The sequence below is a fragment of the Girardinichthys multiradiatus genome, chromosome X (assembly GCF_021462225.1).
Source record: "Girardinichthys multiradiatus isolate DD_20200921_A chromosome X, DD_fGirMul_XY1, whole genome shotgun sequence".
NCBI lineage: Eukaryota > Metazoa > Chordata > Actinopteri > Cyprinodontiformes > Goodeidae > Girardinichthys > Girardinichthys multiradiatus.
Window position 1 is genome coordinate 34399544 of NC_061817.1, and position 23772 is coordinate 34423315.

The 23772-nt window shown below is 39.5% G+C and overlaps 1 protein-coding gene across 1 annotated transcript; it reads left to right on the top strand.

Annotated features, from left to right (window-relative positions):
• Positions 1 to 2343: 2343 nt before the first annotated feature.
• Positions 2344 to 20434, top strand: LOC124862833 (serine/threonine-protein phosphatase alpha-2 isoform-like). Its single transcript, XM_047356985.1, has 8 exons — positions 2344 to 2505; positions 2755 to 2864; positions 13021 to 13152; positions 13395 to 13625; positions 13719 to 13823; positions 13913 to 14136; positions 15282 to 15416; positions 17727 to 20434. Exons 2-8 carry the CDS (start codon positions 2810 to 2812, stop codon positions 17844 to 17846), a joined length of 1002 nt encoding a protein of 333 aa, XP_047212941.1. The 5' UTR covers positions 2344 to 2505; positions 2755 to 2809; the 3' UTR covers positions 17847 to 20434.
• Positions 20435 to 23772: the final 3338 nt, after the last annotated feature.

The window sequence follows — 23772 nt, forward strand, 5'->3', positions numbered from 1 at the left end:
CCAGGCATGATTAATTAGTGGAATGCAGGATTCTGGAAAGCTGGGTGAGACTCTGAACAGAGGAGCTGAGGGAAAAGGATTAATAAACAGGGGACTGAACACAGATGGTTCTAACATGACAAAAAATGACTGATAACACAATAGATGTTGATGCCTCAGGCTGGACTTGGAGCACATTTCTAAGCCCGAGCCCCAGACTGAGAGTTACCCAAAAAGGCAATGCCTGAATACCAGAAAGATGGTAAAAACGATTACATGTAATCTTCATGCTAACCTGTTGTTTGGGAAGTATTCCAGGACAAAGCCTTTTCTATACTACTACCACAAACATAAACATGTGCAATTTAATAAACATTGCTGGGACTTTGACTGGAAATGTGTGCTTTAGTCAGATGAGACTTAAGATTCAGCTGTTCAGGAGCAAATATTCCAAGTGAGGTTGGCTTGGAAAAGTCCCACATTTCCACAGTTAATTACTGTGGAGGATCTGTCATGCTTTGGGCCTGTTTTTCTTTTAAAAGGCACTGGGAACCTTTTTAGAGTGTGTTGAAATATCAGGACATTTTGAATAACTATCATAAAACTCAAAGTTGTTGTTGTCCTGTCTGTGTAGAACCCTCTGCAATACATGGAAGAGTGAGAACAAGCTTTGTTTCTTTCATGCAAGAAGGTGTCTTGCACCTTATCAGCTCACATATCATTGAGTGGTTTCCAGACACTGATTGGCCCCTCTTTGAATGGAATTACAGCTTTGTTTGTCAAACCTGGTACAGAGAATTATGGTACCACGTCAAAAACAAATTTATGGCTAAATGACCTATGTTTGAACTCATCATCTCAACAATCGGAATCCTGCTCTTTGTTATAACAGTCAAAACTCTCATTAATACATTTTCTAATGTGACTGCTTCAATGCGGCGTGGCATGGAGGCAATCAGCCTGTGGCACTGCTGAGGTCTTATGGAGGCCCAGGATGCTTCGATAGCGGCCTTTAGCTCATCCAGAGTGTTGGGTCTTGAGTCTCTCAACGTTCTCTTCACAATATCCCACAGATTCTCTATGGGGTTCAGGTCAGGAGAGTTGGCAGGCCAATTGAGCACAGTGATACCATGGTCAGTAAACCATTTACCAGTGGTTTTGCCACTGTGAGCAGGTGCCAGGTCGTGCTGAAAAATGAAATCTTCATCTCCATAAAGCTTTTCAGCAGATGGAAGCATGAAGTGCTCCAAAATCTCCTGATAGCTAGCTGCATTGACCCTGCCCTTGATAAAACACAGTGGACCAACACCAGCAGCTGACACGGCACCCCAGACCATCACTGACTGTGGGTACTTGATACTGGACTTCTGGCATTTTGGCATTTCCTTCTCCCCAGTCTTCCTCCAGATTCTGGCACCTTGATTTCCGAATGACATGCAGAATTTGCTTTCATCCGAAAAAAGTACTTTGGACCACTGAGCAACAGTCCAGTGCTGCTTCTCTGTAGCCCAGGTCTGGGGAATGCAGCACCTGTAGCCCATTTCCTGCACACGCCTGTGCACGGTGGCTCTGGATGTTTCTACTCCAGACTCAGTCCACTGCTTCCGCAGGTCCCCCAAGGTCTGGAATCGGCCCTTCTCCACAATCTTCCTCAAGGTCCGGTCACCTCTTCTCGTTGTGCAGCGTTTTCTGCCACACATTTTCCTTCCCACAGACTTCCCACTGAGGTGCCTTGATACAGCACTCTGGGAACATCCTATTCGTTCAGAAATTTCTTTCTGTGTCTTACCCTCTTGCTTGATGGTGTCAATAATGGCCTTCTGGACAGCAGTCAGGTCGGCAGTCTTACCCATGATTGGGGTTTTGAGTGATGAACCAGGCTGAGAGTTTTAAAGGCCTCAGGAATCTTTTGCAGGTGTTTATTAATACAAATCTATCTATCTATCTATCTATCTATCTATCTATCTATCTATCTATCTATCTATCTATCTATCTATCTATCTATCTATCTATCTATCTATCTATCTATCTATCTATCTATCTATCTATCTATCTATCTATCTATCTATCTATCTATCTATCTATCTATCTATCTATCTATCTAAAACAGCACATTCACTAATATGAAACAAATCTTTTTTTATAAAATCATGAAGCATTGCAACTACAAATTTTAACACTAGGTGGCGCGATTAAAGCTTTTTTTTTTTATGAGCTTGCCATTGTAGCCGTTAAAAACTGCTGTGGGCGGAGATTTCTTAAAACAGACATAGCAATGAACCTATCAGATGCAAGGAGTTGAGCTGTGTGACCAATGAGCTTCTGAGAAAGCTCTGAAGAGTTTGATTCAACCTAGTGTGTCACCGAAGACTCTCGGCTGTAAACGGCCCTCTTTTAAAGTTCTTAGGGGGAGAAGAGTGGAGCGACCTGGACAAAGCAGGAGATCAGGGGGCCAAGATTTAACCTTATACATAAACACCCCCCTGTTTTCCGTATCGGGAGGATAGGCATCGCCCAGAAGAAAAGGTTGGGGAACATTTTGTCATCGTTACATGTTATTACAGAGGCTGGTAGTCGCGGTACAGTTGTCCCGATGCTACTAAAAAAGTGTAGCTTATGCTACTTGGGTAGCAGCTTTAGCTCGGATTAGCTAATTGATTGTGCTCCTGTTACTCGGTTTGTCTGTGTCGTTTGCTTCTGAATGCGACTGATGACCCTCGTGAAAAATAACAGTTGGTCTATCTACTCTTGTTCTCTCTTTTGAATTTTAAAAAGGTGCGACGCATTAAACCGAGGTCTCACTTCCCGATAACGTCAGAAAATTCAGAAAATGGCGGAGCCGGACAAATTAAACATCGACTCTATTATTCAGCGTCTGTTGGAAGGTAAGGGGAATTGAAACCAGTGTGAATGTGTGTTTTCTTTTGAGAATGTTGTGGTGAATTGTTTTAGACCTTTACCCGGGAGAGAAATGTAAACCCGAAGACGGTGTCTGTGTGGTAAAGTCATCTATTAGGCTGGTGTTGCTCTTTTTCGCAGGGGTTGGATTTTATCGGATCAAAGGTTGTATCTCAATCATAGGTTTAATTCTGTTTGAACAAAGCGTACCCTTTTTTTTTTTTTATCACAGCCTGTTTTCTCGCCTTGTTTTTCATTGGAGATGCATTTCAATGGGTAAATTAAAAGAAATGCGTGACGTTACAGTGACGTATTGTAGATAAATCACATCTTCTAATGGTGACTATATGGGCATCTACTATGAGTCTATTCTGTTAAACTGGTTTATCTGTTGCATGTTTCCGAATCAGCTTTATTGTCAAGTTCGTGCATACAAACAAGGAATTTGACTCCGGTACACTTTGCTCTTTTGTTCTGTTTTTGCATTACAGAATATACAAATTTCCTTCCTGTTTGAAGAAAACTTAAAGCTTTAAATAGTTAAATTATAACCGATTGTATTAATAAATGTATGTTTATTATTTTTAATTACATTTTACAAACCACACTGAAAAACCATTGCATTAACTCCTTAAAGGATCACTTTTCCTCACATTATCTTTAGCTTGCTGCTTCCGGTATACAATACCAGAACACATAAAGCTGCATTTGAGTTGATTAGAAAATCAGCAAAAAATTTATTTATTTATTTCAGTAATTCAAAAAGTAAAACTTGTGGCTTCACAAAGTGATATATATTTCAAGTGTTTCTGTTATTATTATTATTTTTTTTTATAATTATTGCTTACAAGTTATGTAAACCCGAAGTTTAAATTCTCAGACGCTAAGCGTCGAAGAACTTTGCTAAAGAAACTGGCTGTTCAGAATATTGTGTCCACGCACAAATGGAAAGTTGAATGAAAGGAAAAAGTGCGGTGGAATGTAGTGCAAAAGCAACAAGACTAAAAACAACCTTGATAGTATTTGTGTTCTTAAATTAGGAATAATTGCAAAAGCAAACCTGTGGCTTAAAACATTCGGGTTTGTCAGTATGTACAGGTTGGACAAAATCCATGTTGTTGTTGTTTTTTTTTTTAAGATAAATTTTTATTCTTCTAGTACACATTTAAGGGCTTTGTGAACCTGAGTTTGAAAATATGTAAAATGTAGAATATATACATATGCTGAATGCATTGTACAGAACTGGCTAGATACTATTAAGCCTTACACTTAACAAATATTTAGCCTTTACTGTTTCACTTAAAATGGGTCCACAGTATTAATCCATCAGTCGGTCAAAAACTTCAACTCCATTTGTTTCTTTGTGCTTTATTTTGTATTGAGTAAAATCAAATGACGGGGGAAAACAAATTGATGCATAAATGTTGATAATCTTGTAATTCCTTTAATTTATGTTTTATCTGAAGAACATTCAAAGAACTTATTTGATTTTCCACAACCAGAGAGTCAGTTCGGTCCCCATCACGGAGAACTCTTTCTTGCTCTAACTTAATTGTTTATAGTTCTTGTGAAGGACACCCAAGCATGGAGAGATTTTCCTCTTCAAGTACCTCATTATTTATGTTGGTATCTTTCAAATATATGTACCGTATTTTCCGCACTATAAGGCGCACCGGATTATAAGGCGCACCTTCAATGAATGGTCTATTTTAGAACTTTTTTCATATATAGGGCGCACCGGATTATAAGGCGCATAGAATAGAAGCTACTGCAGTCAAACGTTTGACTGGGGTTGCGTTATGCATCCACTAGATGGAGCTGTGCTAAAGAGAATGTCAACAAAACAGTCAGTCAAACTTTATTAATACACTACAAACCAGCGTTCTGATAACTCCATTCACTCTCATGGTAAGGTCTCCTCTACATAGAATTCTATTGAATAGAGCCAACCGCACGTTAGGAATGCATTGGAGTCTATGAAGTTGAAGTTGAAATCAAACGTTAGTTAAAACGTGAAAGGGAACTTTTCCCTGATTCAGTAAACACGTAAAAGAAACAGTTTGATGCACTAAATCAAACGTTAGTACTGTTAACCTTTCCTGTTTCTGTCCCCTGACCGTAGTCTGATGACACAGGGGAGACACTTTCTCCAGGGCCGAAGTTACTAGTTTCCTCGGGGTTAACTCCCTCACTCATACGTTGCTGAGTTGAGCATGAAGAAACAGCATCAAAACACTGAGTTGTTGACGAGATTCGGGGTTCTTTTTAATGACTTTGCAGCACGTAAAAACACAGGGCTTACAGACTCATACACCACTGCTCCGGTCGCCGTCTCTACCCACCCCACACACACAATAATACCGACGTCACTCCTTCACTCTTGATTCTCAGCTACGGCAGCACACAGCGCCACCTCTGTCCGGAGGAGTAATGTCAACATCTTCCATACACACACACGAAACATACACCCCACACACTGAGCTTCTAATCACATATAGTTCAGGCAATTCCTGCAACAGTACATTCAAACCTTATACACACACAAGTGGTGTTGGACTAGGAGTAAGCACAGTACAGGTGTTTACCGCTATTACTTCGGCGACGCCCCTGACTACGGTAGCCGTAATGCTGCAAGCGGTGCGGCTACCAGTCGTACTGAAACATTTTGACAGAGCGCCGTGTACAACCAGTATGGATCAACCAATTAACCAATTGATCCATATATAAGGCGCTCCGGATTACAAGGCGCACTGTCATTTTTTGAGAAAATTAATGGTTTTTAAGTGCGCCTTATAGTGCGGAAAATACGGTAACTTGCCTAATTTCTAAATGCAGCAGGTGTTGTTTGTGAATGTTCGTCCCTGACCCACAGGTATCTTTGGTAAATACTGGTAAATTTACCAGTGAACCAAATTGTCCACTACATTGTAGACATTACTTTGTAGAGATGCACTGATCAGACGTTTCCTCAACGAAGGTAGTTCCAGTTTTCTTTGTGGCTGGGCCCGCTGAGTTACAGTTTTTCCCAAAAGACTAAAACACATACCAGATTTGATAGAGGAAATAATTTGAATCTAACAGAAAATGATAAAATTTCAAACTTTTTCCCATTTAGCACAAGCCCCTTAACTTTTATGTGTTTTTTTATTAAACCTAAAAAAGTGCATCCAATTACATGCTGTTGGTTTGATTTTTTTTCAGAACTGATCAATGGTAAATTACCAGATTCCAATATTTGATTGATTCCATCCCATGGTTTGTGATTCAGGAAGAGGTTAAAATATTCCCCAACAATGGAATATGGCTTCAAGAAGCATGATCAGTAATTTACATATAATATGCATCCAGTTGCGTGTTAATATGCTCACATATGTTGTGTAACAGGCCTGCAGCACATATTGTTTTAAAGCTTTCAGGAATGACAAATAAGGCTAACAGTTTTGTTCCCATTGCATAAGTGTCGCATCCTGTTAATCAGCCCTCTGCCCAGTTTTCATATTTAGATTAAACGTTTGTTGTTGAATATTACAAATAGCCAGAACACAGACTAGGGCTGTAAAACAAATCATCCATTTTCCAGATGTTTGTAGACCATAATGCTGTGCAGACTAACTCGGCTGCTAATTACTGTGATTTTCAGACTGTTGAGCTTAATACTCCACCAGACGTCTTGGCTTAGGTTATTTATCGTTTCATATGTAAAATCATTTCCATTCTCTTGAAGGTTGGACTACAGCTTGTGTGTGTGTGTGTGTGTGTGTGTGTGGGGATACAGTACAGGGAAAAGGTCTCTGTTAAAACGAAAAATAATTTCACTGACACAACGGCAAAATCATTCTGCCCTAAGCTCGTGTCTGGTGTTGGTGTGTTTTCTGGTGTATCAGGTTGGTGTTTGTTTATACGATACATAACTGGGAGCCACCAGAGCATAGATATGATGTACCACTGCTTACAACTAGTGTTTGAAAAGGAAACAGCTGGCTACCTCTTTCAGTACATCATCCTATATGCACAAAATATTAATGTTTTTGCTCAAAGTGTCATGAATATTTGGGAGGAAAAGAAACTTTAAGTAAGAACTTATTCTAAGACTAGCTTGTCTTGTAGCTTGGAAACTGGTCAATATTAACATTATTTAATCAAACTACTTAACTGAAATTGTTCTTCTAAATGTTAAGTAATTCTGAAATATGTTTTCCCTAGAAGTGCATTCAGTGCATACACAGGGTGATATATATCCAGTGTTTGTTTCTGTTTGTTGTGGTAATTATTGCTTACAGCTAATGAAAGCTCAAAATTCAGTTTCTCTGACATTTTAATATGACATAAGAAGAATAAGAACTAATTCAAATAAAAAAAAGGTCTCTCCTAAAAACTATTTCCATGTACTGTACATATGCCAATACTTGGTCAGGGCTCCTTTTGCATTAAATACTGCATCAATGCCACGTGGCTTGAAGGCGATCAGCCTGTGATTCTGCTGAGGTGTTAAGGAAGCCCACATTGCTTTGACTCCGGAGTCTCATCTTCCTCCAGCTTCTGTGGTGGCCCATGTCCTGGAGTCATCTGTGTGTGGTGGCTCTTAAAGCAAAGGCTCCAGCTGCAGTTCATGCCTTGTGAATCCCCTGTCAAACTCTAATGGGTCTTGCTTCACAACCTTCTCATGTGAGATGTTATTACTGTTGGCTATGTCTTCCCTTTTCAGCATTTTTTAAGTGGCATCCTTTTATTCTCAGTAATCATACAGGAAATGGGCAAAGAAAAGAAGCGGGTTATGCAAAAATTGTCTCAATATTATGAACTGAACCCCAAACGGCTGCACACCTCCTCAGTTGTGCCCCCTTTTCTACCACACTTGTGTTTTTGACCTTTTGTGGTTAACCCTCTCATCCCCTTTTAGTCAGCACATCATTTTTGTGATTGTTTTAATTTATTCTTTACAAACGTTACGCCTTTTTTCTTCCTAATCAGTGTGTAATGGCATGCGTCCTCTCCCTTCTGGATGCGCCATGACTTCTGTGTGCGCGCTACTGTCCCTTTAATTAAGTGAGGACTTCGGCTCGAGTCATTGGCTGGCTCTGCACGCCCTGTTCTTTCAAAACAAACATGGTGGAAGAGCGTCTGATTTCCCTAATGAGCTGGGTGTAAGAGTTTCCTGCTTTGGAATACATTTTAAACACAATTATTTGTTCAAATCTGAATGTCTGAATCTAATATGAATACCCGAAATTCAAAAGTAATACATACTAAACGAAGGCTAGTCAAAGTCCCGATCTATTGTATTTCAATTGAACTAAAAGGTGTAATAGAGAGTTTGTTTTTCCATTTGGATTTGATGAGGTGGAATTTAATTTGATAAAGAGCAAAAACCTTGTGTTGTTTTTGTGGAATGCAAAAAAATAACTTTTATTCTTAAAAATCTAAATACATTTTTTGGAGGAATAATCAATTATTCAAAAAATTAGTTTGTAGAAAAATCCCAAACAATCATTAGCGGCATCCTTGATCAGAAGAGAAGATTCTCTTAACTTCAAATAAACTCTTAGGATGGAAAAGGTTTTGTGTGGCTGTTTGACAGAAAAATTGTCGGTGAGTCAAGTTCCTCTTATTTATGTAACCCAAATATCACTGACTTGTGACCAGAAATAATTCATCTAGGTCTAAACTGACGGAACCTCGTGCTGCTTTTCTGGGATGCCTTAGCCCTAGGTGGTAAGAAGCCTTAAAGCTGGGAAGATGAGTGGGGCGAAAGTCACCAAAGACAGTAAATGCTGTAAAAAATCAAAAATTAAATGATCAACATCGAGCTTAAAAGCAACACTCTAAAATAATTGAAGTCAGTACTAGTTGAAAATTGGTTGCTGGTGTTGCGCTTGTTTCTAAAATCTGAACTTTCAGCCTGATTTCTGGAAAACCCAGCTGAGATTGTCCTGGTTTCCTTTCACTGAAGGTTGTGATAAAGCTGCATTCTGTGCACCAAGAACATAAACAGGCATCTCTATTAAAGTCGGTGTGTTTTCTTTTCATAAATGGGGATTTTTCAGAAATAAATTATGATTGGTCAGAATAACTTTCTTGTTTATAATTTTACTGCAAAAGAGGTGAAGATGTAAATACCCGGGAAAACAGACGGTAAATCTCATCGTAGGGAGAGACGCTGCTAACTCATTAACATTTAGCTTATTTGTTTTAGGTTTTCAGACAAAAAGTTCAGCTTTTTCTTTAAGTTCATTTGTTTATACTAGTAGACAAAATCAGAGGAGAATGGAATATAAAACTGGTTGTTAAAACTAGTTTTAAAATGACAGACTTTATTTGTAGGACCTCCAGGTCTTTGTCTCCATGTAGTTTAATGATGGCCCATTTTGCTGCTCTGACCAAACGTTAACGCACTTTAAAATGCATTTACAGTTCATCTTTAAAATGCAAGCTTTATAGCTTCAATAATTCAACCTTTGGCCTCCTAAAGGTCGTATTTTTTTTTTTCTTTTCTTGTATCTTCAACATGTCACTATATCAGTGTTGTTTAATCCATGGCAGTAATGTTAAATGCAGAGTTTTCCCAGACCCATGGCTGTAATGAAATGTAGTCAGATTGTTTACCTTCTAACATACAGGCCCTGCCTGATCAGCCTCGTCTGAGCTGCTGGAGCTGAATGGGATTAGACGGTTATACATGTGGCAGTAAAGCTGCCTGCAGGGAGTTTGACTCTGACTGTGGGACGTGTTCAAGTGCCTGGATTGTTGTACTTGGACTGTGATAAGGTTGTCTGCCAAACACAGGAGAAAACAAACACGCCAGATAGTGGCAGTATTTATATCCTGTTATGCAACACTTTTTTGCCCCCCATTGGTGCTTCTGCTTTTATTGGTTGGTCAAACTCCTCTGCTTGTATTACTCTGGTATTGATCTGCTTTGTTCAAAACCACAAGATAATAAAGAAACTCGCCTACTTCAGTTGCTGATTTGATAAATTGTCCTGTTATTGTTTGTGAACACCAGGGTTAGCTTCCTGTTTGCTGACTGTGTTTTAGGACCAAACCAATTAAATGTGTTTGGATAATTAGCAGTCACAAGTGGATTAGTTGCACAGATCTGAAACGAAGCAAACTGTTCGCAGTGCTGATGAGTGCGGCCTGTGACGTGGTTGTACTAGTTGTGCTGAACCACAGAAAACAGCTTTCCTGTTGCACTGCAGCGGCGGTCTTTTTCAGCCCTCTGCCCATGTGGTGAAAAGCCTTTTGTATGAACCCCTCACTGTTGCCCACTGACTCTGAGGCTAACTTTGGAGTAAGCTCTGTCAGGGCTTAGCCTTCGCTAATCCTGCTTTAAAGTACCAAGCAGCAGGGCGGTATTTATATCTACTTTTCCCTGCCTTTTCTGTCCCTTTGCAGTCATGCCTTCCTTCTGCATCCGCTTGGTGATTCCTACCATCTAACCTCTGTTCAGCTCTGCGTGTTACAGCAGCCAACAGTTGCAAAAGGTTGTTTGTTCTATTCTGAGATTGTGGCAATAAGTTGGGCACATGCCTTCCTTTCTCTCTCCCCAATATCAGGTTGAACATTTAGCTGTAATATTCCCCATATCTATTTTCAGCGATGTACTTACTGAGGAGTACATAACGACTGTAATTGATTTTAATTAAATAGTTGTATTTCAACTAGATTCTCCCCTTTTCTTGATCAGTTTTGTTTCATTTGTTACAAGAGATACAAGCATTGACCTCATCTTTAGATACATGTACAAAACCGCTTCACAAGATGAAGAAAATATAAATAAGTTTAAATGAGAATGCTATTTTGGAGGACATTCTTCTTCTGTGTTACCGATGGGAAGGGAGATGAAACGTGATGAAGCTACAGTGGTGCATTCCTGGTGTTTTTATAAATGAAGGTAAGGTTTTAGAATACGTGTTTATTGATGGAAGATTATAGGAGTTGAAATGGTTACTGGTTTTAATGATTACCTCGATAAAGGTTTTGGTAGTCATTTATCATTTTAAAACTAAATTACCAATTAATAATAATGTTTTGGGTTACCACTTTAATGTAATATCAGACATAATATCAGAGGCTCCCCTGCAGATATAAACAGGAATCAGAGAAGATGAAACTGGGACATTTGAACTGCCAGACAGCTCCAAGTCTGTAGCTCCAGCTGTATTCTGGACGTTATAACTGCCTCAGGCAGGATATATGAAGATGATTAGTTTTCACCCTCATAGCTTGCACCAGTAAAGCGTGGCAGAAGTCCTCTGACTCCAGCAACCAGCTGCTGCCTCGCAGGTTGACTTCTAGCCTGATGGATTTGGTCTTCAGTGTTCTGGTCTGTTTAACTAGTCACCAGGATGCTAGCCAAGGCTCTGCTTTGACCCGGCAGGACAGCCGCAATATTTAAACAGAAACATTTTCTGAAGCCGTTCCACTTTGACCAAAGCGTCAATAGAGCAAATGATTCGACACAAAACGTCTTTCAAATATCCGCAGAGAGACTCATGAGCTCTAAACTTAAATAACGTATTTAGAAGTGTAACCAGATTGATTTGGGCCATGATGTGTGTTTAGGCTGCAGACTGTAATTTGGCTGCAACATCGTTAAATCAAGATCAGTTGTCACCTTGGTAACTGCCCCTTTGTAAAAGCTTTAGAAAGTATCTTAATGTGCGCTGCACCACGAGTGATGCTCAGCAGACAGAAAATGAATTAAATACTGAAATTTCCTTGTATTCAGTTTGAATATCTAGGCTTATTTTCTTTATATTACTATCCATGCTTCCAGAGTTTAGATGCAAATTTAGAAGGCCTTCCATTCTTTAGTTTTTTGATTGCACTTTTACTCTGGCACGTAGTCTCACTGAGGCGAGATGATTCATTCTAAAGATAAAACTTGAATTAAAGATGGACATAATGCCAAACAGAAGACTTCTCACTGCTCTGCAGTAATTTTATCCTATAATGATTTCCTGTAGCAGTTAAAGGTGATGTCCCATCCTGGGTTCATTATCGTTGACCTCCATGTTAAACGTTCCAATCCAATGCCTGAAGGCATTTCTGTTTCCTCTTTCTGCTCAGTGTAAAATGTGTTAGTCGGGAGCTTGAGGTGAACTTCTGGGCTTGTTTGAATTGTGACTGGGCTTGTTGGGAGCTCCGCTGGGACCAAGCAGCATATTGATTGGGCTGTCATTGATTCTGTCATCCCTAGAAACTAACAGGACTCCCAGCTGGCGCGGTCTAGCTTCAGGGTGCAATGGACGAACGTCTGAAACGTTCTTTCATTGCTCCTCATGACTTAACAGCTGGCATGCTTGAGTCAGAATCAATGCAGTCTGGCTGTAAGATTACATACTATTCTTCACAGTTAAAATGCATGTAGTAGGACGTGGAAGTTGGAAAAAGCCTGTAAACGTATGGCTCTTGTGTTCATCTTTGCCTTTCCTCTATCTAGTGTGTGCGGAACGTGTGAAAATGCTTGATAAGCAGACGCTCGATAAACCTGCTGAATTCCTTAGATAACACAAGCGAATTAGGCGAGTACAGCATGTTCACTTGCTGTGAGATAAAGGTAATTTAAGTTTATTACTACCATTTTCCTTAATTTCTGTGAATTTGAATGAGTGCTATCCGAACCATTCTGATTCATATGATCACGGCAAAAGGCCCTTAAATATGTGTTTGCCAGATTCATTTCAGAAGCATCAGATTAAAGAGGAAGTGGTTTCATGTCTTTAGTTTCGCTTCGGTTCCAACATCTATATAAACTGAATGACCTCGCTTTACGGCTGACTACAAGATATTTTCTCCACATCAGAATTTTCTCTTTTGCTACCTCCATATAATCAGCTTGTTTTCCTGCCGGTATCTTTTCATTTCCAGAATATGTAGAACAACAACAAAAAAAATACCTCTAAAAGGACGCGAGTACCTGTGGAAATGTCTGCGAGTCTGATCTGCAAACAGAATTTGACAACATTTGGCTAGTGGGAGGTGTTAACCGTCCAGTCTGGTGGTCTGGTTCAAAACCCAAGCATCACATTTTATTGCTTAGCTGAATGTCAATCTCTGTTAGGCCTCTTTTTGAAGCTCAGAGTACATGTTTGTCTTGATGTTTCTTCCATTAAATATTACATTTTTTTCTCCTACCAGTCAAGGGCTCTCGGCCAGGGAAGAATGTTCAGCTAACAGAGAACGAGATCCGTGGCCTTTGCCTCAAGTCCAGGGAGATCTTCCTGAGCCAGCCAATCCTGCTTGAATTAGAGGCCCCTTTAAAAATATGTGGTGAGTTTCAGTGAACGGGATCAGGAAGTTTTATTAGATGGTTTACAACGTTGCGAAATAAAACTATGTGGAAAGGACATGCAGTAGTATGCATAATAGATGTGTGATGATGCACAAGACAAATGGCTTAGAGTAACAGTTTATTAATATGTAACTAAAGGTTAATTTCACTGCAAATGCTGCACACTGAGGTACTTTCACAATGCTGTGTTCATATAATGCACAACTGCTGCCCCCTGCAGGTGATGTGCATGGTCAGTACTATGATCTGCTCCGACTTTTTGAATATGGAGGCTTCCCTCCAGAGAGCAACTACCTGTTTCTGGGTGACTATGTAGACAGAGGGAAGCAGTCGCTGGAGACCATCTGTCTGCTTCTAGCCTATAAGATCAAATACCCCGAGAACTTCTTCCTGCTGCGCGGCAACCACGAGTGCGCCTCCATTAATCGAATCTACGGCTTTTATGATGAGTGTAAGTACAAATTAATGCTTGTATAATGTATGACATTAAAACACGGAGTTGTATTAATGCTGCATATTTATGCTTTCTTTTCTTCTACAATAGGTAAGCGACGGTATAACATTAAGCTGTGGAAGACCTTTACAGACTGCTTCAACTGTTTACCTGTGGCTGCTATTGTAGATGAGAAGATTTTCTGCTGTCATGGAGGTACCCCTTTACTACATGATGCTTTTTAGAAGAATAGATTTAAAGCATAAAACTAAAAAGGGATTCATCTCCGCACCCATCTTCTCTAGGTCTCTCTCCAGATCTTCAGTCGATGGAGCAGATCCGCAGAGTCATGCGGCCCACAGATGTGCCCGACCAGGGTCTGCTGTGTGACCTGCTGTGGGCCGATCCAGACAAAGACGTGCTGGGCTGGGGGGAAAACGATCGTGGGGTCTCCTTCACGTTCGGGGCAGATGTAGTGGCCAAATTTTTGCACAAACATGACATGGACCTAATATGCAGGGCACATCAGGTAGATCTTTAAATATTTTGGATAATTTGATATTCTGGTATTCTGCATGATTTTTGAAAATGGAGCCTATTTAGGACACAGAATAGGTAACTTCCACCAGGGTTCCTGGAAATGTCTGGAAAGTATGGAATTTGGGTATTTTCCATGATAATTATAGGGGGGAAAAATCATTATTTCTTAACATTATTTCCTATCCCATCCTCGGATATTTGGGTCAATCTGTCCTTTTTATAAAGCTGATTTCTCTGAGAGCTATAAAGTGATACAAGAAGAGCATTTAAAATGTTTTTAAGGCCTTCATGGAATAAGTAGTCACAAGAAAACAGGAAGTTTCTCATATTTTTAAACAAAATTATAAAAAAAAGTTCAGTATTTAGGCTGTAAAGGCTTTAGCTACTTATATTAGCGTATATTAGTGTGGCTAGCTTTACAGGAACAGCAGTTTTTGTGTGTATTCGCTGGAGAATGCCGATCCTTCTCCAAAAGGTTCCAAATCAAGCATGTTAAAAGGTCAAAAGGACAAACCCGATTGTCTTTGCTGTACCCTGTTAAGGAGGCTTGGACTGTTTTTCGCTCGGTTACAGAGGCAGCATTGAAGTGTTGTCAAAATGACCTGAAATGGCTTGAATATGGTGCAATCACTGACTAGAAGTTCAGATTGGAGTTTTAAACTGCCCAACGGCTGGTTATGGCCGATCAGTCTTAAAATCAACCCATTCCAGTCAACTGGATGTTTCCTGTTGCATATCTACTTCCTTACAGTCTCAGGTTTTCACAGGTTATGTATACAAAGCCTGATTGTAGAAACATTTTCAGTCAAGCTTAGTTATAATGCCTTAAAAAGCCACTAAAACCCAGCAAAAAATGGGTTTTAAAATGTTTTTTTGAAGAACTGAAATGATACAAATGACTAGTTTATTCCTTGCAATTTTTTTTTGTTGTTATATGTGCATTAATGATTATCATCACCTTTCCAGTCTGCAGCTTTGTAAAAACAATTTATTTAACAATGCTACAGAAAGTGTCTCCCCTCTTTAAAGTAAAACGTGCTGAATTAGCCCATCCAGTCTTCCTAACTACCATTTACACCATCCTTCTTACTCCGTTTTTTCTAGCTTGTTATAACTGTAGTTTTCTCTCCTAAGGTGGTTGAGGACGGTTACGAGTTTTTTGCAAAGAGGCAACTCGTCACTCTTTTCTCAGCTCCCAACTACTGTGGAGAGTTTGACAACGCTGGCGCCATGATGAGCGTGGATGAGACCCTCATGTGTTCCTTCCAGGTGTCTAAAACACGAACATTTTCTGTCTGCATGTGCTGTGCCCGTAAAAGTGTTGTTCATACCTTAGTCTCCTTGTTTTCTGAAGGCCTGTCAGTTCTTCTGTGGACCTTTAAGTCCGGGGTTTTTACATAAAACATTGTGGGTTTTTATGTATTTCATATGTCAGGATAAGAACGGAAAAATAATTGTATTCCCAGACTTTATTTCCTATCCCATGGTCCAAATGTCCTGTAAATATTCCTGCAAATATTCCCACTTAAAACGGCTGAACTCACACACAGGCGTATGACATTAGGTGCTGATGAGTAGAACTTCATTACTCAGCATTTTAAAGGAGCTTTGCCCTGTTTAAATATCCGTTTGGTGTGTTAATGATTGAAGCGGTAGTGAACACCATGGTGTGACCCACAGAGCTGTCTGAGGCTTCAGAAAGAAGACTGAAGCAGCTAATGAGTCTGATGGGGGATTTAAGGAGGTCTCTCCTGTAGGGTAAAAGGACATTTAAAACATCCGCCTTCTAACATGACCCATCAATGAGAGAGAATGTCTAGAATAATGTTCTGTGGAAAAATGAGTTTAAAACTGCATTATGTGGACACCAGAACAGGATAGAACATGGAGGTGCAACTGTCATGGTTTGAGGATGTCGTGTGGCAGCAGGACCATGCCAGCTCACCACCAAAAATCCACTGTAATTCTATCATAGATCAGAGGGTGTTTAAGGAAAATGTGAGATGGTGTGTTAAAGAAAAAATTAATACAACTGAAGCAGAACTAAACCCCTGCAACATGACAAATAACCCAAACATACCCAGTAAACCCACCAATGACTGGCAGAGGATTGAGAAATTAGGTCCTGGGCAGAAAACGGGCTGAAAATGAAGAACCCCTTTTATGTCCTTAAAATACTTGTAATTACTAATCACCTGTTGGTCCAAAAGCCTCTTACAGCCTTCAAATTAAACAACAACTACCAAAACTACATCATTTTAGATATAATCTGAGGTCCCTGAAAAACGTAGTTACGGCCCTGCTTCAAACACCGTCTGTGTTCCAGGCATTAGAAACGAGGCAGTCTGCCGGCAGCCCAGCACAGGGGAGCAACTGAGCTGTCCAGGTTTTTGTAGTTAGTCAGTTTATCCAGGTGATGTTTTAACACAACAGTAAAGTCAACTTAAGTTTGCAATGAATGAAATGTCAGCTGGAGTGACCGACGTTCACGCTGTAATACGGTTAATAATCGTCTGACAACAGTGACTCACGCACGTGCATTTTGTAAGACTGTTAGCATATTTCCCTTGTTAGTTTAGTTGACAATAAGCACAATGAAAGTTCATAAAAAGTTTAGTTATGAAAACAAAAGTTTGGGTTTGCTGTTTCTAGGGGCTGCAGTTTCACTGACGGCTCTAAAAGATCAATATCACGGCAATGAGGCACAATTAAACCACGTTACATCCGGTCGGTCAGATCGGGAAAATAATAAACTGGCTGCCATGAGAATAAGATTGCTAAATATAACTGCTGGTGCGACCTGTCTATGTGATCATTTCTGGTTTCATGTTGTTGTGGTAAGAAGTGGGCTAATTTTTCCAAATCTTGATGCTTGCACATTGCCGATCACAGTGAAAAGGAAATGAAAAGAGGAGACATCTCCAGTGTCTTTGCCTAAAAAATGAGGGATAAGAGGAAGAAGAGGAAGGAAGAATGATAGAGAGACCAGGAGGGTCACAGGTGAAGGAGGACTCTGAAAGTGCAACAGGTGAAGAAATGAGTGAAGATGAGGAAAATGTGACACAAGATGAGGAAAAGATGAGAAGATTTCAGAGTCGGAGAGAAAGAAACGGTGCAGAGGAAACTGATGAAAAGAGATGGAAGGTCAGGGAATCCAGCCTATCCTGCTGGACCACCGGGTATGGATTTATTCTGGGTTTAAATTCCAGTGCAGGGATATTAGATGTCTGGACTTTATAGATGTAGTCAATTTGTTATAATTTGTTGTTTATAATAAAAGTAAATCCTATAACGCAGAAACAGAGTGAAAACTTTTTTTTTTTTTTTTTTTTTAAGATGTATCAAGATGCAAAGATGATATCTAAAAGTTGTCATTGTTTCTTAGAAAAGAAAATAACAATAAATAGTTTTAAAGTGTTCTTTAGGATGTGTTGTTGAAGAGATTTCTTACATTCTTCAATGAAGAGGTCCAGCATTGCCTCCATGCCTAGATGTTTTGTGCCTCCTTTGCCCGTGCATGTAAAACTTTCTAGATCCGCCACTGGGTTTAATCAAAGATTTTTCTGTTCTGTCTCGCAGATTTTGAAGCCAGCGGATAAGAAATTGTATCCTTATGGCGGCGGCGGCGGAGGTGTGGGATTGGGAAGACCCATCACTCCTCCACGGAATGCAGCCAAGTCTGCCAAGGCCAAGAAATAACACCCGCTGACTCCTCTTCCTATGATTCACCACCTCTGTCGGCCCAACACCTTTATTTTCTTCCTGTCTACCTCCCAAACTTGTTCCTTCGTTGGCACTGAACAGCAACAAAGACAACCAGGGTTCAGTCGGGTTTTTCCTGAATGAAACACTTTTTAAACGTTTATTTTGCTCTTTGTTGTATTTCTCTGTGTGGATAAGTGAGTAAAGAGTGAGAATGATCCAGAGGACGTTGCTGTATTCACCGTGTACGTTTTTCCCTTTCATGTCCTGTTTTCTTGTTCTTTTTCTGTAAAGATGTTTGTGTTTTTTTGTTTTTTTTTTTGCCCATTCATCGTGTAAATCATTGGGTGGGGGGGGAGAAGAAGAGAGCGTTGGCTGTTTACTCTACGTCACGTTTAGGAGGTCTGTGTGGTGGGGGGAGTGGGTGGAGATCTGGTTGCACCCTATTAAGGTAACGGCACGCAGTTCACAGGTGGATACATGTGCAGGTGAATGTCCATCTGGGCTGGATTCACTGGATTTATTTTCTTTTCTTCCATTTTCAGAACCAATCATGTGAGACCACGATCATGTATGCTCTATAGATGCTTTTTTTTTTGTTGCTCTTTTTGGCTTGTTTTTGTAGATAACCGAGACCAGAATGGTTTTTATTTTATTTTCTTCTTGTTTTTAGCTCACTCAAAGCTGAAGACGAATAAAAGTACCCTTTAATTTGAAGAACATCATTACGCTCATTACTTATTTGTCAGTTGTTGCTCTTCATTTGTTGTGAATTTGTCAGTCAGTATGAAATAACAAATATCAGTGATTTTTGCTCCGATTTCTAAACGGGTTTAGACCGTTTACATGTGGCTTCAGTGTGACTCAAACATGGAATCGGAAAAAGCTGCAGGAAGAACAAAGTGGGTTTGATGTTGCTTTTTTTATTGAAATGTTTGCTTATTTTTGTAATTACTGTTGTCATCTGAGGTCTTCTTCTGATCCAGAGCATAATCACCCAACGTAGAAAACATCTTACAGAAACAAGCACAACTCCGCATTGAACTGGGAACGAGACGTATTCATGAGTTAAAACCAACTAAAATAAATCCTGTTTTTCTTCTACGATGGCTCCAGGCAGCCCTTTAAACCTTTCAGTGTGAGTGTGTAATATATGAAAACCATAACTGGAATAATATATTTAAGATAAATGTATAGACTTATAGCTTAAAGTTACAAGTGAAGCAAAACGCTTTATTTTTAAGCAAACATTAAAAACTTGTCTGTGCCATGTTTAAAACAAAAAAAGCGTAAATATAGAGAATGACCGATTGCTTCTGACTGTGTTCCCAGTTTCATGTGGCCTAAATTTGGGAAAAGAGCCATAAACAGATTAAAATTTTCATTCAAATCAACCGTGACCCCTCGACCCTGAGATGAAACTTCTAAAATTCAGCTTTTATTTTGTTTGTTTTTTCACTTTTGAATATTTACGTTTATTTGACCATGCTGGGTGTTCGGTTAAAATAATAAGCAGGATGCTGTAGCGGTTAAATAATCATTTCTGTGGAGCTTCAGGGTAATCTCACAGCCCACTTCCACCAGCCGGAACATACTTTCTGCTGCTGTTTCCAGTTTTATCTTCTGTCGGTCCTTCGTCATCAACCCTCTGTTCAGATAGAAAACCTGCAGCTCTCTGTAACCACTGAACACCAGTCAGACTGACGGCAGGGAAATGAGGATTGAGGATAAAGAAACGGGACTTAAAATATAAATTTTTTTAAAATGCTTAATTTTTTTATTTCCTATTTTAGTTTCTTTGAACATTCTGCATTGTTTTCTGGCTGACTTGACATAACAACCCCTTGTTTTGTGCCTGAGAGGTCTGGTGGAAACCAGCAGACTTCGCTTTGTGCACATGTTCAATTTGCATCTAAGACTCAGGAAGTGAAATTTAATTAATATACAGGGCAGCCAAATCTACATAATTAACATGCATGCATGAACGGAAGTACTGCAGGAAAACTGGTCCAAAGTGACCATGTTTAAACAATTTGACCACAGAATGAGTAACATTCAGTGCTCTGTTGTGTAGAAACTCATTTATTCTGATCTATAATGTTTCTCTTGTGTAAATGAAAGGTGGATGACAATTATTCCTGCAGGTTTTGGTGTGAAGTTTGAAGATTACTGCAAGAGTGCTCCGATGTAAGGGTTATCAGTTTTAGATTAACAATACCAAACATTTTTATGAAACCTGCAGAACTTCACGTCCACTTTCATAGCTGTACAAACCGCGGCTTCATACATTTTCACCTTACCTTTCTGTTTATGCTACTACCAATAATCTGCTCCAGAATATTTTTTTTTTGAATAGATACTCTTCTGTAACATTTAAGCTTAGATAACAAAAGCTTATTGGTGTAGGAGCTTTTTAATCAATCAGGGATGTTTTTGCGCCATGCACTGTTGCTAGGTAGTTTTAGATTCATTACATTACAATTATTCTAATTAGGATTAAATAAGAAAATGACTTGACAGTATTTTTATTTGTATATCTTTTTGTTTTCATCTGTTTCAAGGTAGAAATAAATATTGAATTTGTATGTGTGTGTTTGTGTTTTCTTTGCATCTTATATCATGTGAAAAGGGATGAAGGTGTCTTAAAAAAGTAAGTAAACAACTTAAGTGTTAACACACTTTATGATGGCATGTGTGACAATTCCAGCTGCAAGTCTTTAACCGATTTGCAAATCTAAAAATTCAAATTTTTTTGTTCTAAGCAATTAGTTTAAGCTCAGCGGGATTGGATGGTGAGTGTTAACATATTTTAAGACCAGCCACTGATTTTCTGTTGGATTTAGGTCTAGACTTTGACTGGGCCATTCTGACGTTAATATGCTGTCATTTAAAGCACTCCATTGTTGTTCTGGCTGCATGTTAAACCACTTTCAGCCTCGAGCCATCGACAGATGTTTCTTCCAGTATCAAAGTAAAGAAGTCTGATTACATTAAGACATTTAGTTGTGTACCATTGTGTTTGTGTGTTAAGTGAAATCACAGTAAAATACATTCAAGTTCATGTTTGTAATGTGACAAAATGTAAGGAAGTTGAAGGCTCAGTTTAATCCATGCCTGTGTTAGTTTGCACCATGAGCATCGATGGCTTCATCCCTATTTAGCCATATAATGTTGCTAGGCTTAGTGAAACACTCATAAAATAAAAAGTTTATCCAGAACAAGAACTACATAATCTCCATTCATGCTGATTTTTTTTAAATAACCGATGCATGTACATGCCAGAAATATCCACAACTGCTGACTGTTTAATGAGGTTACCCTTTCAGAGTGAGTCCCAACGCCATTTAATGCAGCTATCATTCTGTTTACAGAACAGTACTGTAGTAGTAATGGATTGACTGGATAATTCCCTATGCAGTCTCAGCAGCTTCCTGTTTGTGGGTGCTCAAATACTTCAGATACTTTAGGATATGCAGAGGCACAACTCTGGATTGTTTTCCAGTTGAAACTTGTTCACACCATTGGAGACCGAATTCCTGGCAACATCCACATAACAGCAAGCTCTAACATGGCCAAGTGGCATTTTGATTATACATAACTGTCTTTTCTTTCAAGTTCAATTGCTACAAATTCAACAACAACAAAAACATATTAATTTAAGTAAGTATAAATGTCTGAAATGTAGATTTAACTTGCAGTAAAAACCTGCAGATTAAGTTTCTAATACCTCCCTAGTGAGCATGTGATGGCTTTGCTCCTAGTAACTGTAACCTGGCTGACTGTGATCTGTTTGTTATTGTGATTATTTGAGATGCTTTCCAGCATAACACGCAGTACTGCTGTGTCAGTCATGACCGAGCCAGCTGGATGTGCCGACTCAGTTCCACGAACAGTCAGAACTGATTCCCGCTGTTTTAAATAGGGTTTCATTACATTTAGCAGTGGCTTAAGGTTTTCACTGACTTAAATGATGCCATATAACCAACCAGGTGCGACAGCATACCATGATTACACCTTTCGGTTCAACAGACACATTAAGGCGGTCTGTTGCCAGAGGAGAGCTGATAAAATTTTGCATTGATGCTCATTTTTAAACATTTCTAAACATAAGTAGTAAAATTTCTGTCTAAAAAATAAAAACTATTAAGATTACTTATTAGTTTAATTCACATATAATAACTGAATAGCGCATAACATGGCCTAGATCATATCATTAACTACCTAGACCGTGTTTTTGTGGAGTCCAAATGGGCCGTGCAGGAGTATCCCTACAATCTGGTGACTCAAATGTATGCCCACTGCAACATCTGGCTAAAAAATGAGACTAAAAGCTGTGAAATCAGCCCAATGTAGCATTCATCTCATGTTGTACATGGCAAATAGGGTTTAAAGGACAAGAACTGGCAATGTAATCTTTGTGAAAACGTTTGAGTTAGAGTAAGTCTTTTAATGATCTGTGGTAATCCTGACTGCTGACTGTGTGTGTGTTGGGGAGAGAAGGAAAGTCAGGAAAAAAATAAAACTTTGAAAGATCAAAACATGAGCTTAAAAACCTAAAATATGGCTTTCATGAGAGTGTTTTCTTTCTGCCACCACAGATGCTGTAAGTCTGTACTTCATTCAATCAATTTTCCCAGCTAAGGCTGGATGATAATATTTGAATGTAAACACTGTGAGTGGCTGAATTTTAATTTGTTTGTAGACAAAATTACCAACGTCTCATGTCTTATAATTTCAATTTAACAGATAATATGAACTGCAGAGGTGTTTAAACTGGGGACTGATTAGAACAAAATAACCACAAAGACATATTTAGCAATCTCCCACTCCTAAACTACCAAAGTTCAGAGTCCATCCAAAAAGCCCCCCTCACAGCTCTCTTTTGTGGGAAAGATTTCTACACTACAGCACCAGAAAACTACGTGGGGAAATTGGAAAGTGGAGGGACGTTTAGGAGCCGAACGACTCGGTTCTTTGTAATGTAAGAGCCAGTAAATATACGGAATTCCCATGATTTACAGCTCGCTGTTGCAGAAGAGGTTCTCACCACTGCCCAGCTTGGGCGGTAACGCCCACTAACAAGCTGACCAATAAGAGAGCTCGGAACGCTTCACTTGCGTAATTGAAATTGCCCTCAGCGAATAGGAAAGCCTCTAGGCGTGGCCACGGGTAGTTTGGTTGTGCTGGAGGTTTCTCATCAACTTTTATGCGATCTTTTGCAACGCTAATTTGCAACACATAAAAAAAAAAAAAAAAAAAATCTTCCAGTTACACTGGAATGTTGTACATTTCTACTTTTTGGGATTCACACCGGGATTTATTTTGTTATCGCCGTCCAGCCACCTAATACGCGGAGTGGCGAGCAGACTCCATTTTCGTTTGCAGCTGATCGGCGGAAAGCTAGCTACTTTATGGTGCTAGGCTAACTTTCGCTTCCAGGCGATAACTTGTCTACCTGGTGGTACTTTCGTTGACTACCAAAGGCTCCCAGGTGCGTATGTATCTCTGCGTATTTAAAGGAGGAGGCTGTTTTAAACGTCAGACCGCAGGATGTAGATTTTATCAGCTATTTGAGGCAGAAATGTTCGGTTAGCTGCAGGCCGCTGAATGTACAGCCTCCTCCCTCCTCTGACCAGAACACAGCGAGCTAATACCCTATAGAAACTAACTGGACCTTAGTGGCCGTTATTATTCTGCTATCGCATAAATTAAACTTGAAAATTAAAGATAAACCACAGACTGCATGGAGAGATTGTGTGCGGCTGTCATCAGCACTTAAACCAATCCAACCAGTGTACTGGGAATATTATGTTCTTTGTAGGCTGAACGTGCAGAAATGCAAAAGAAAACTCATCGCTGTCTTGTTGGTTGTTGTTGCGTTACTTTGACCTCTGTGATTGCAGCATGCTGATGGTGGGAGGCG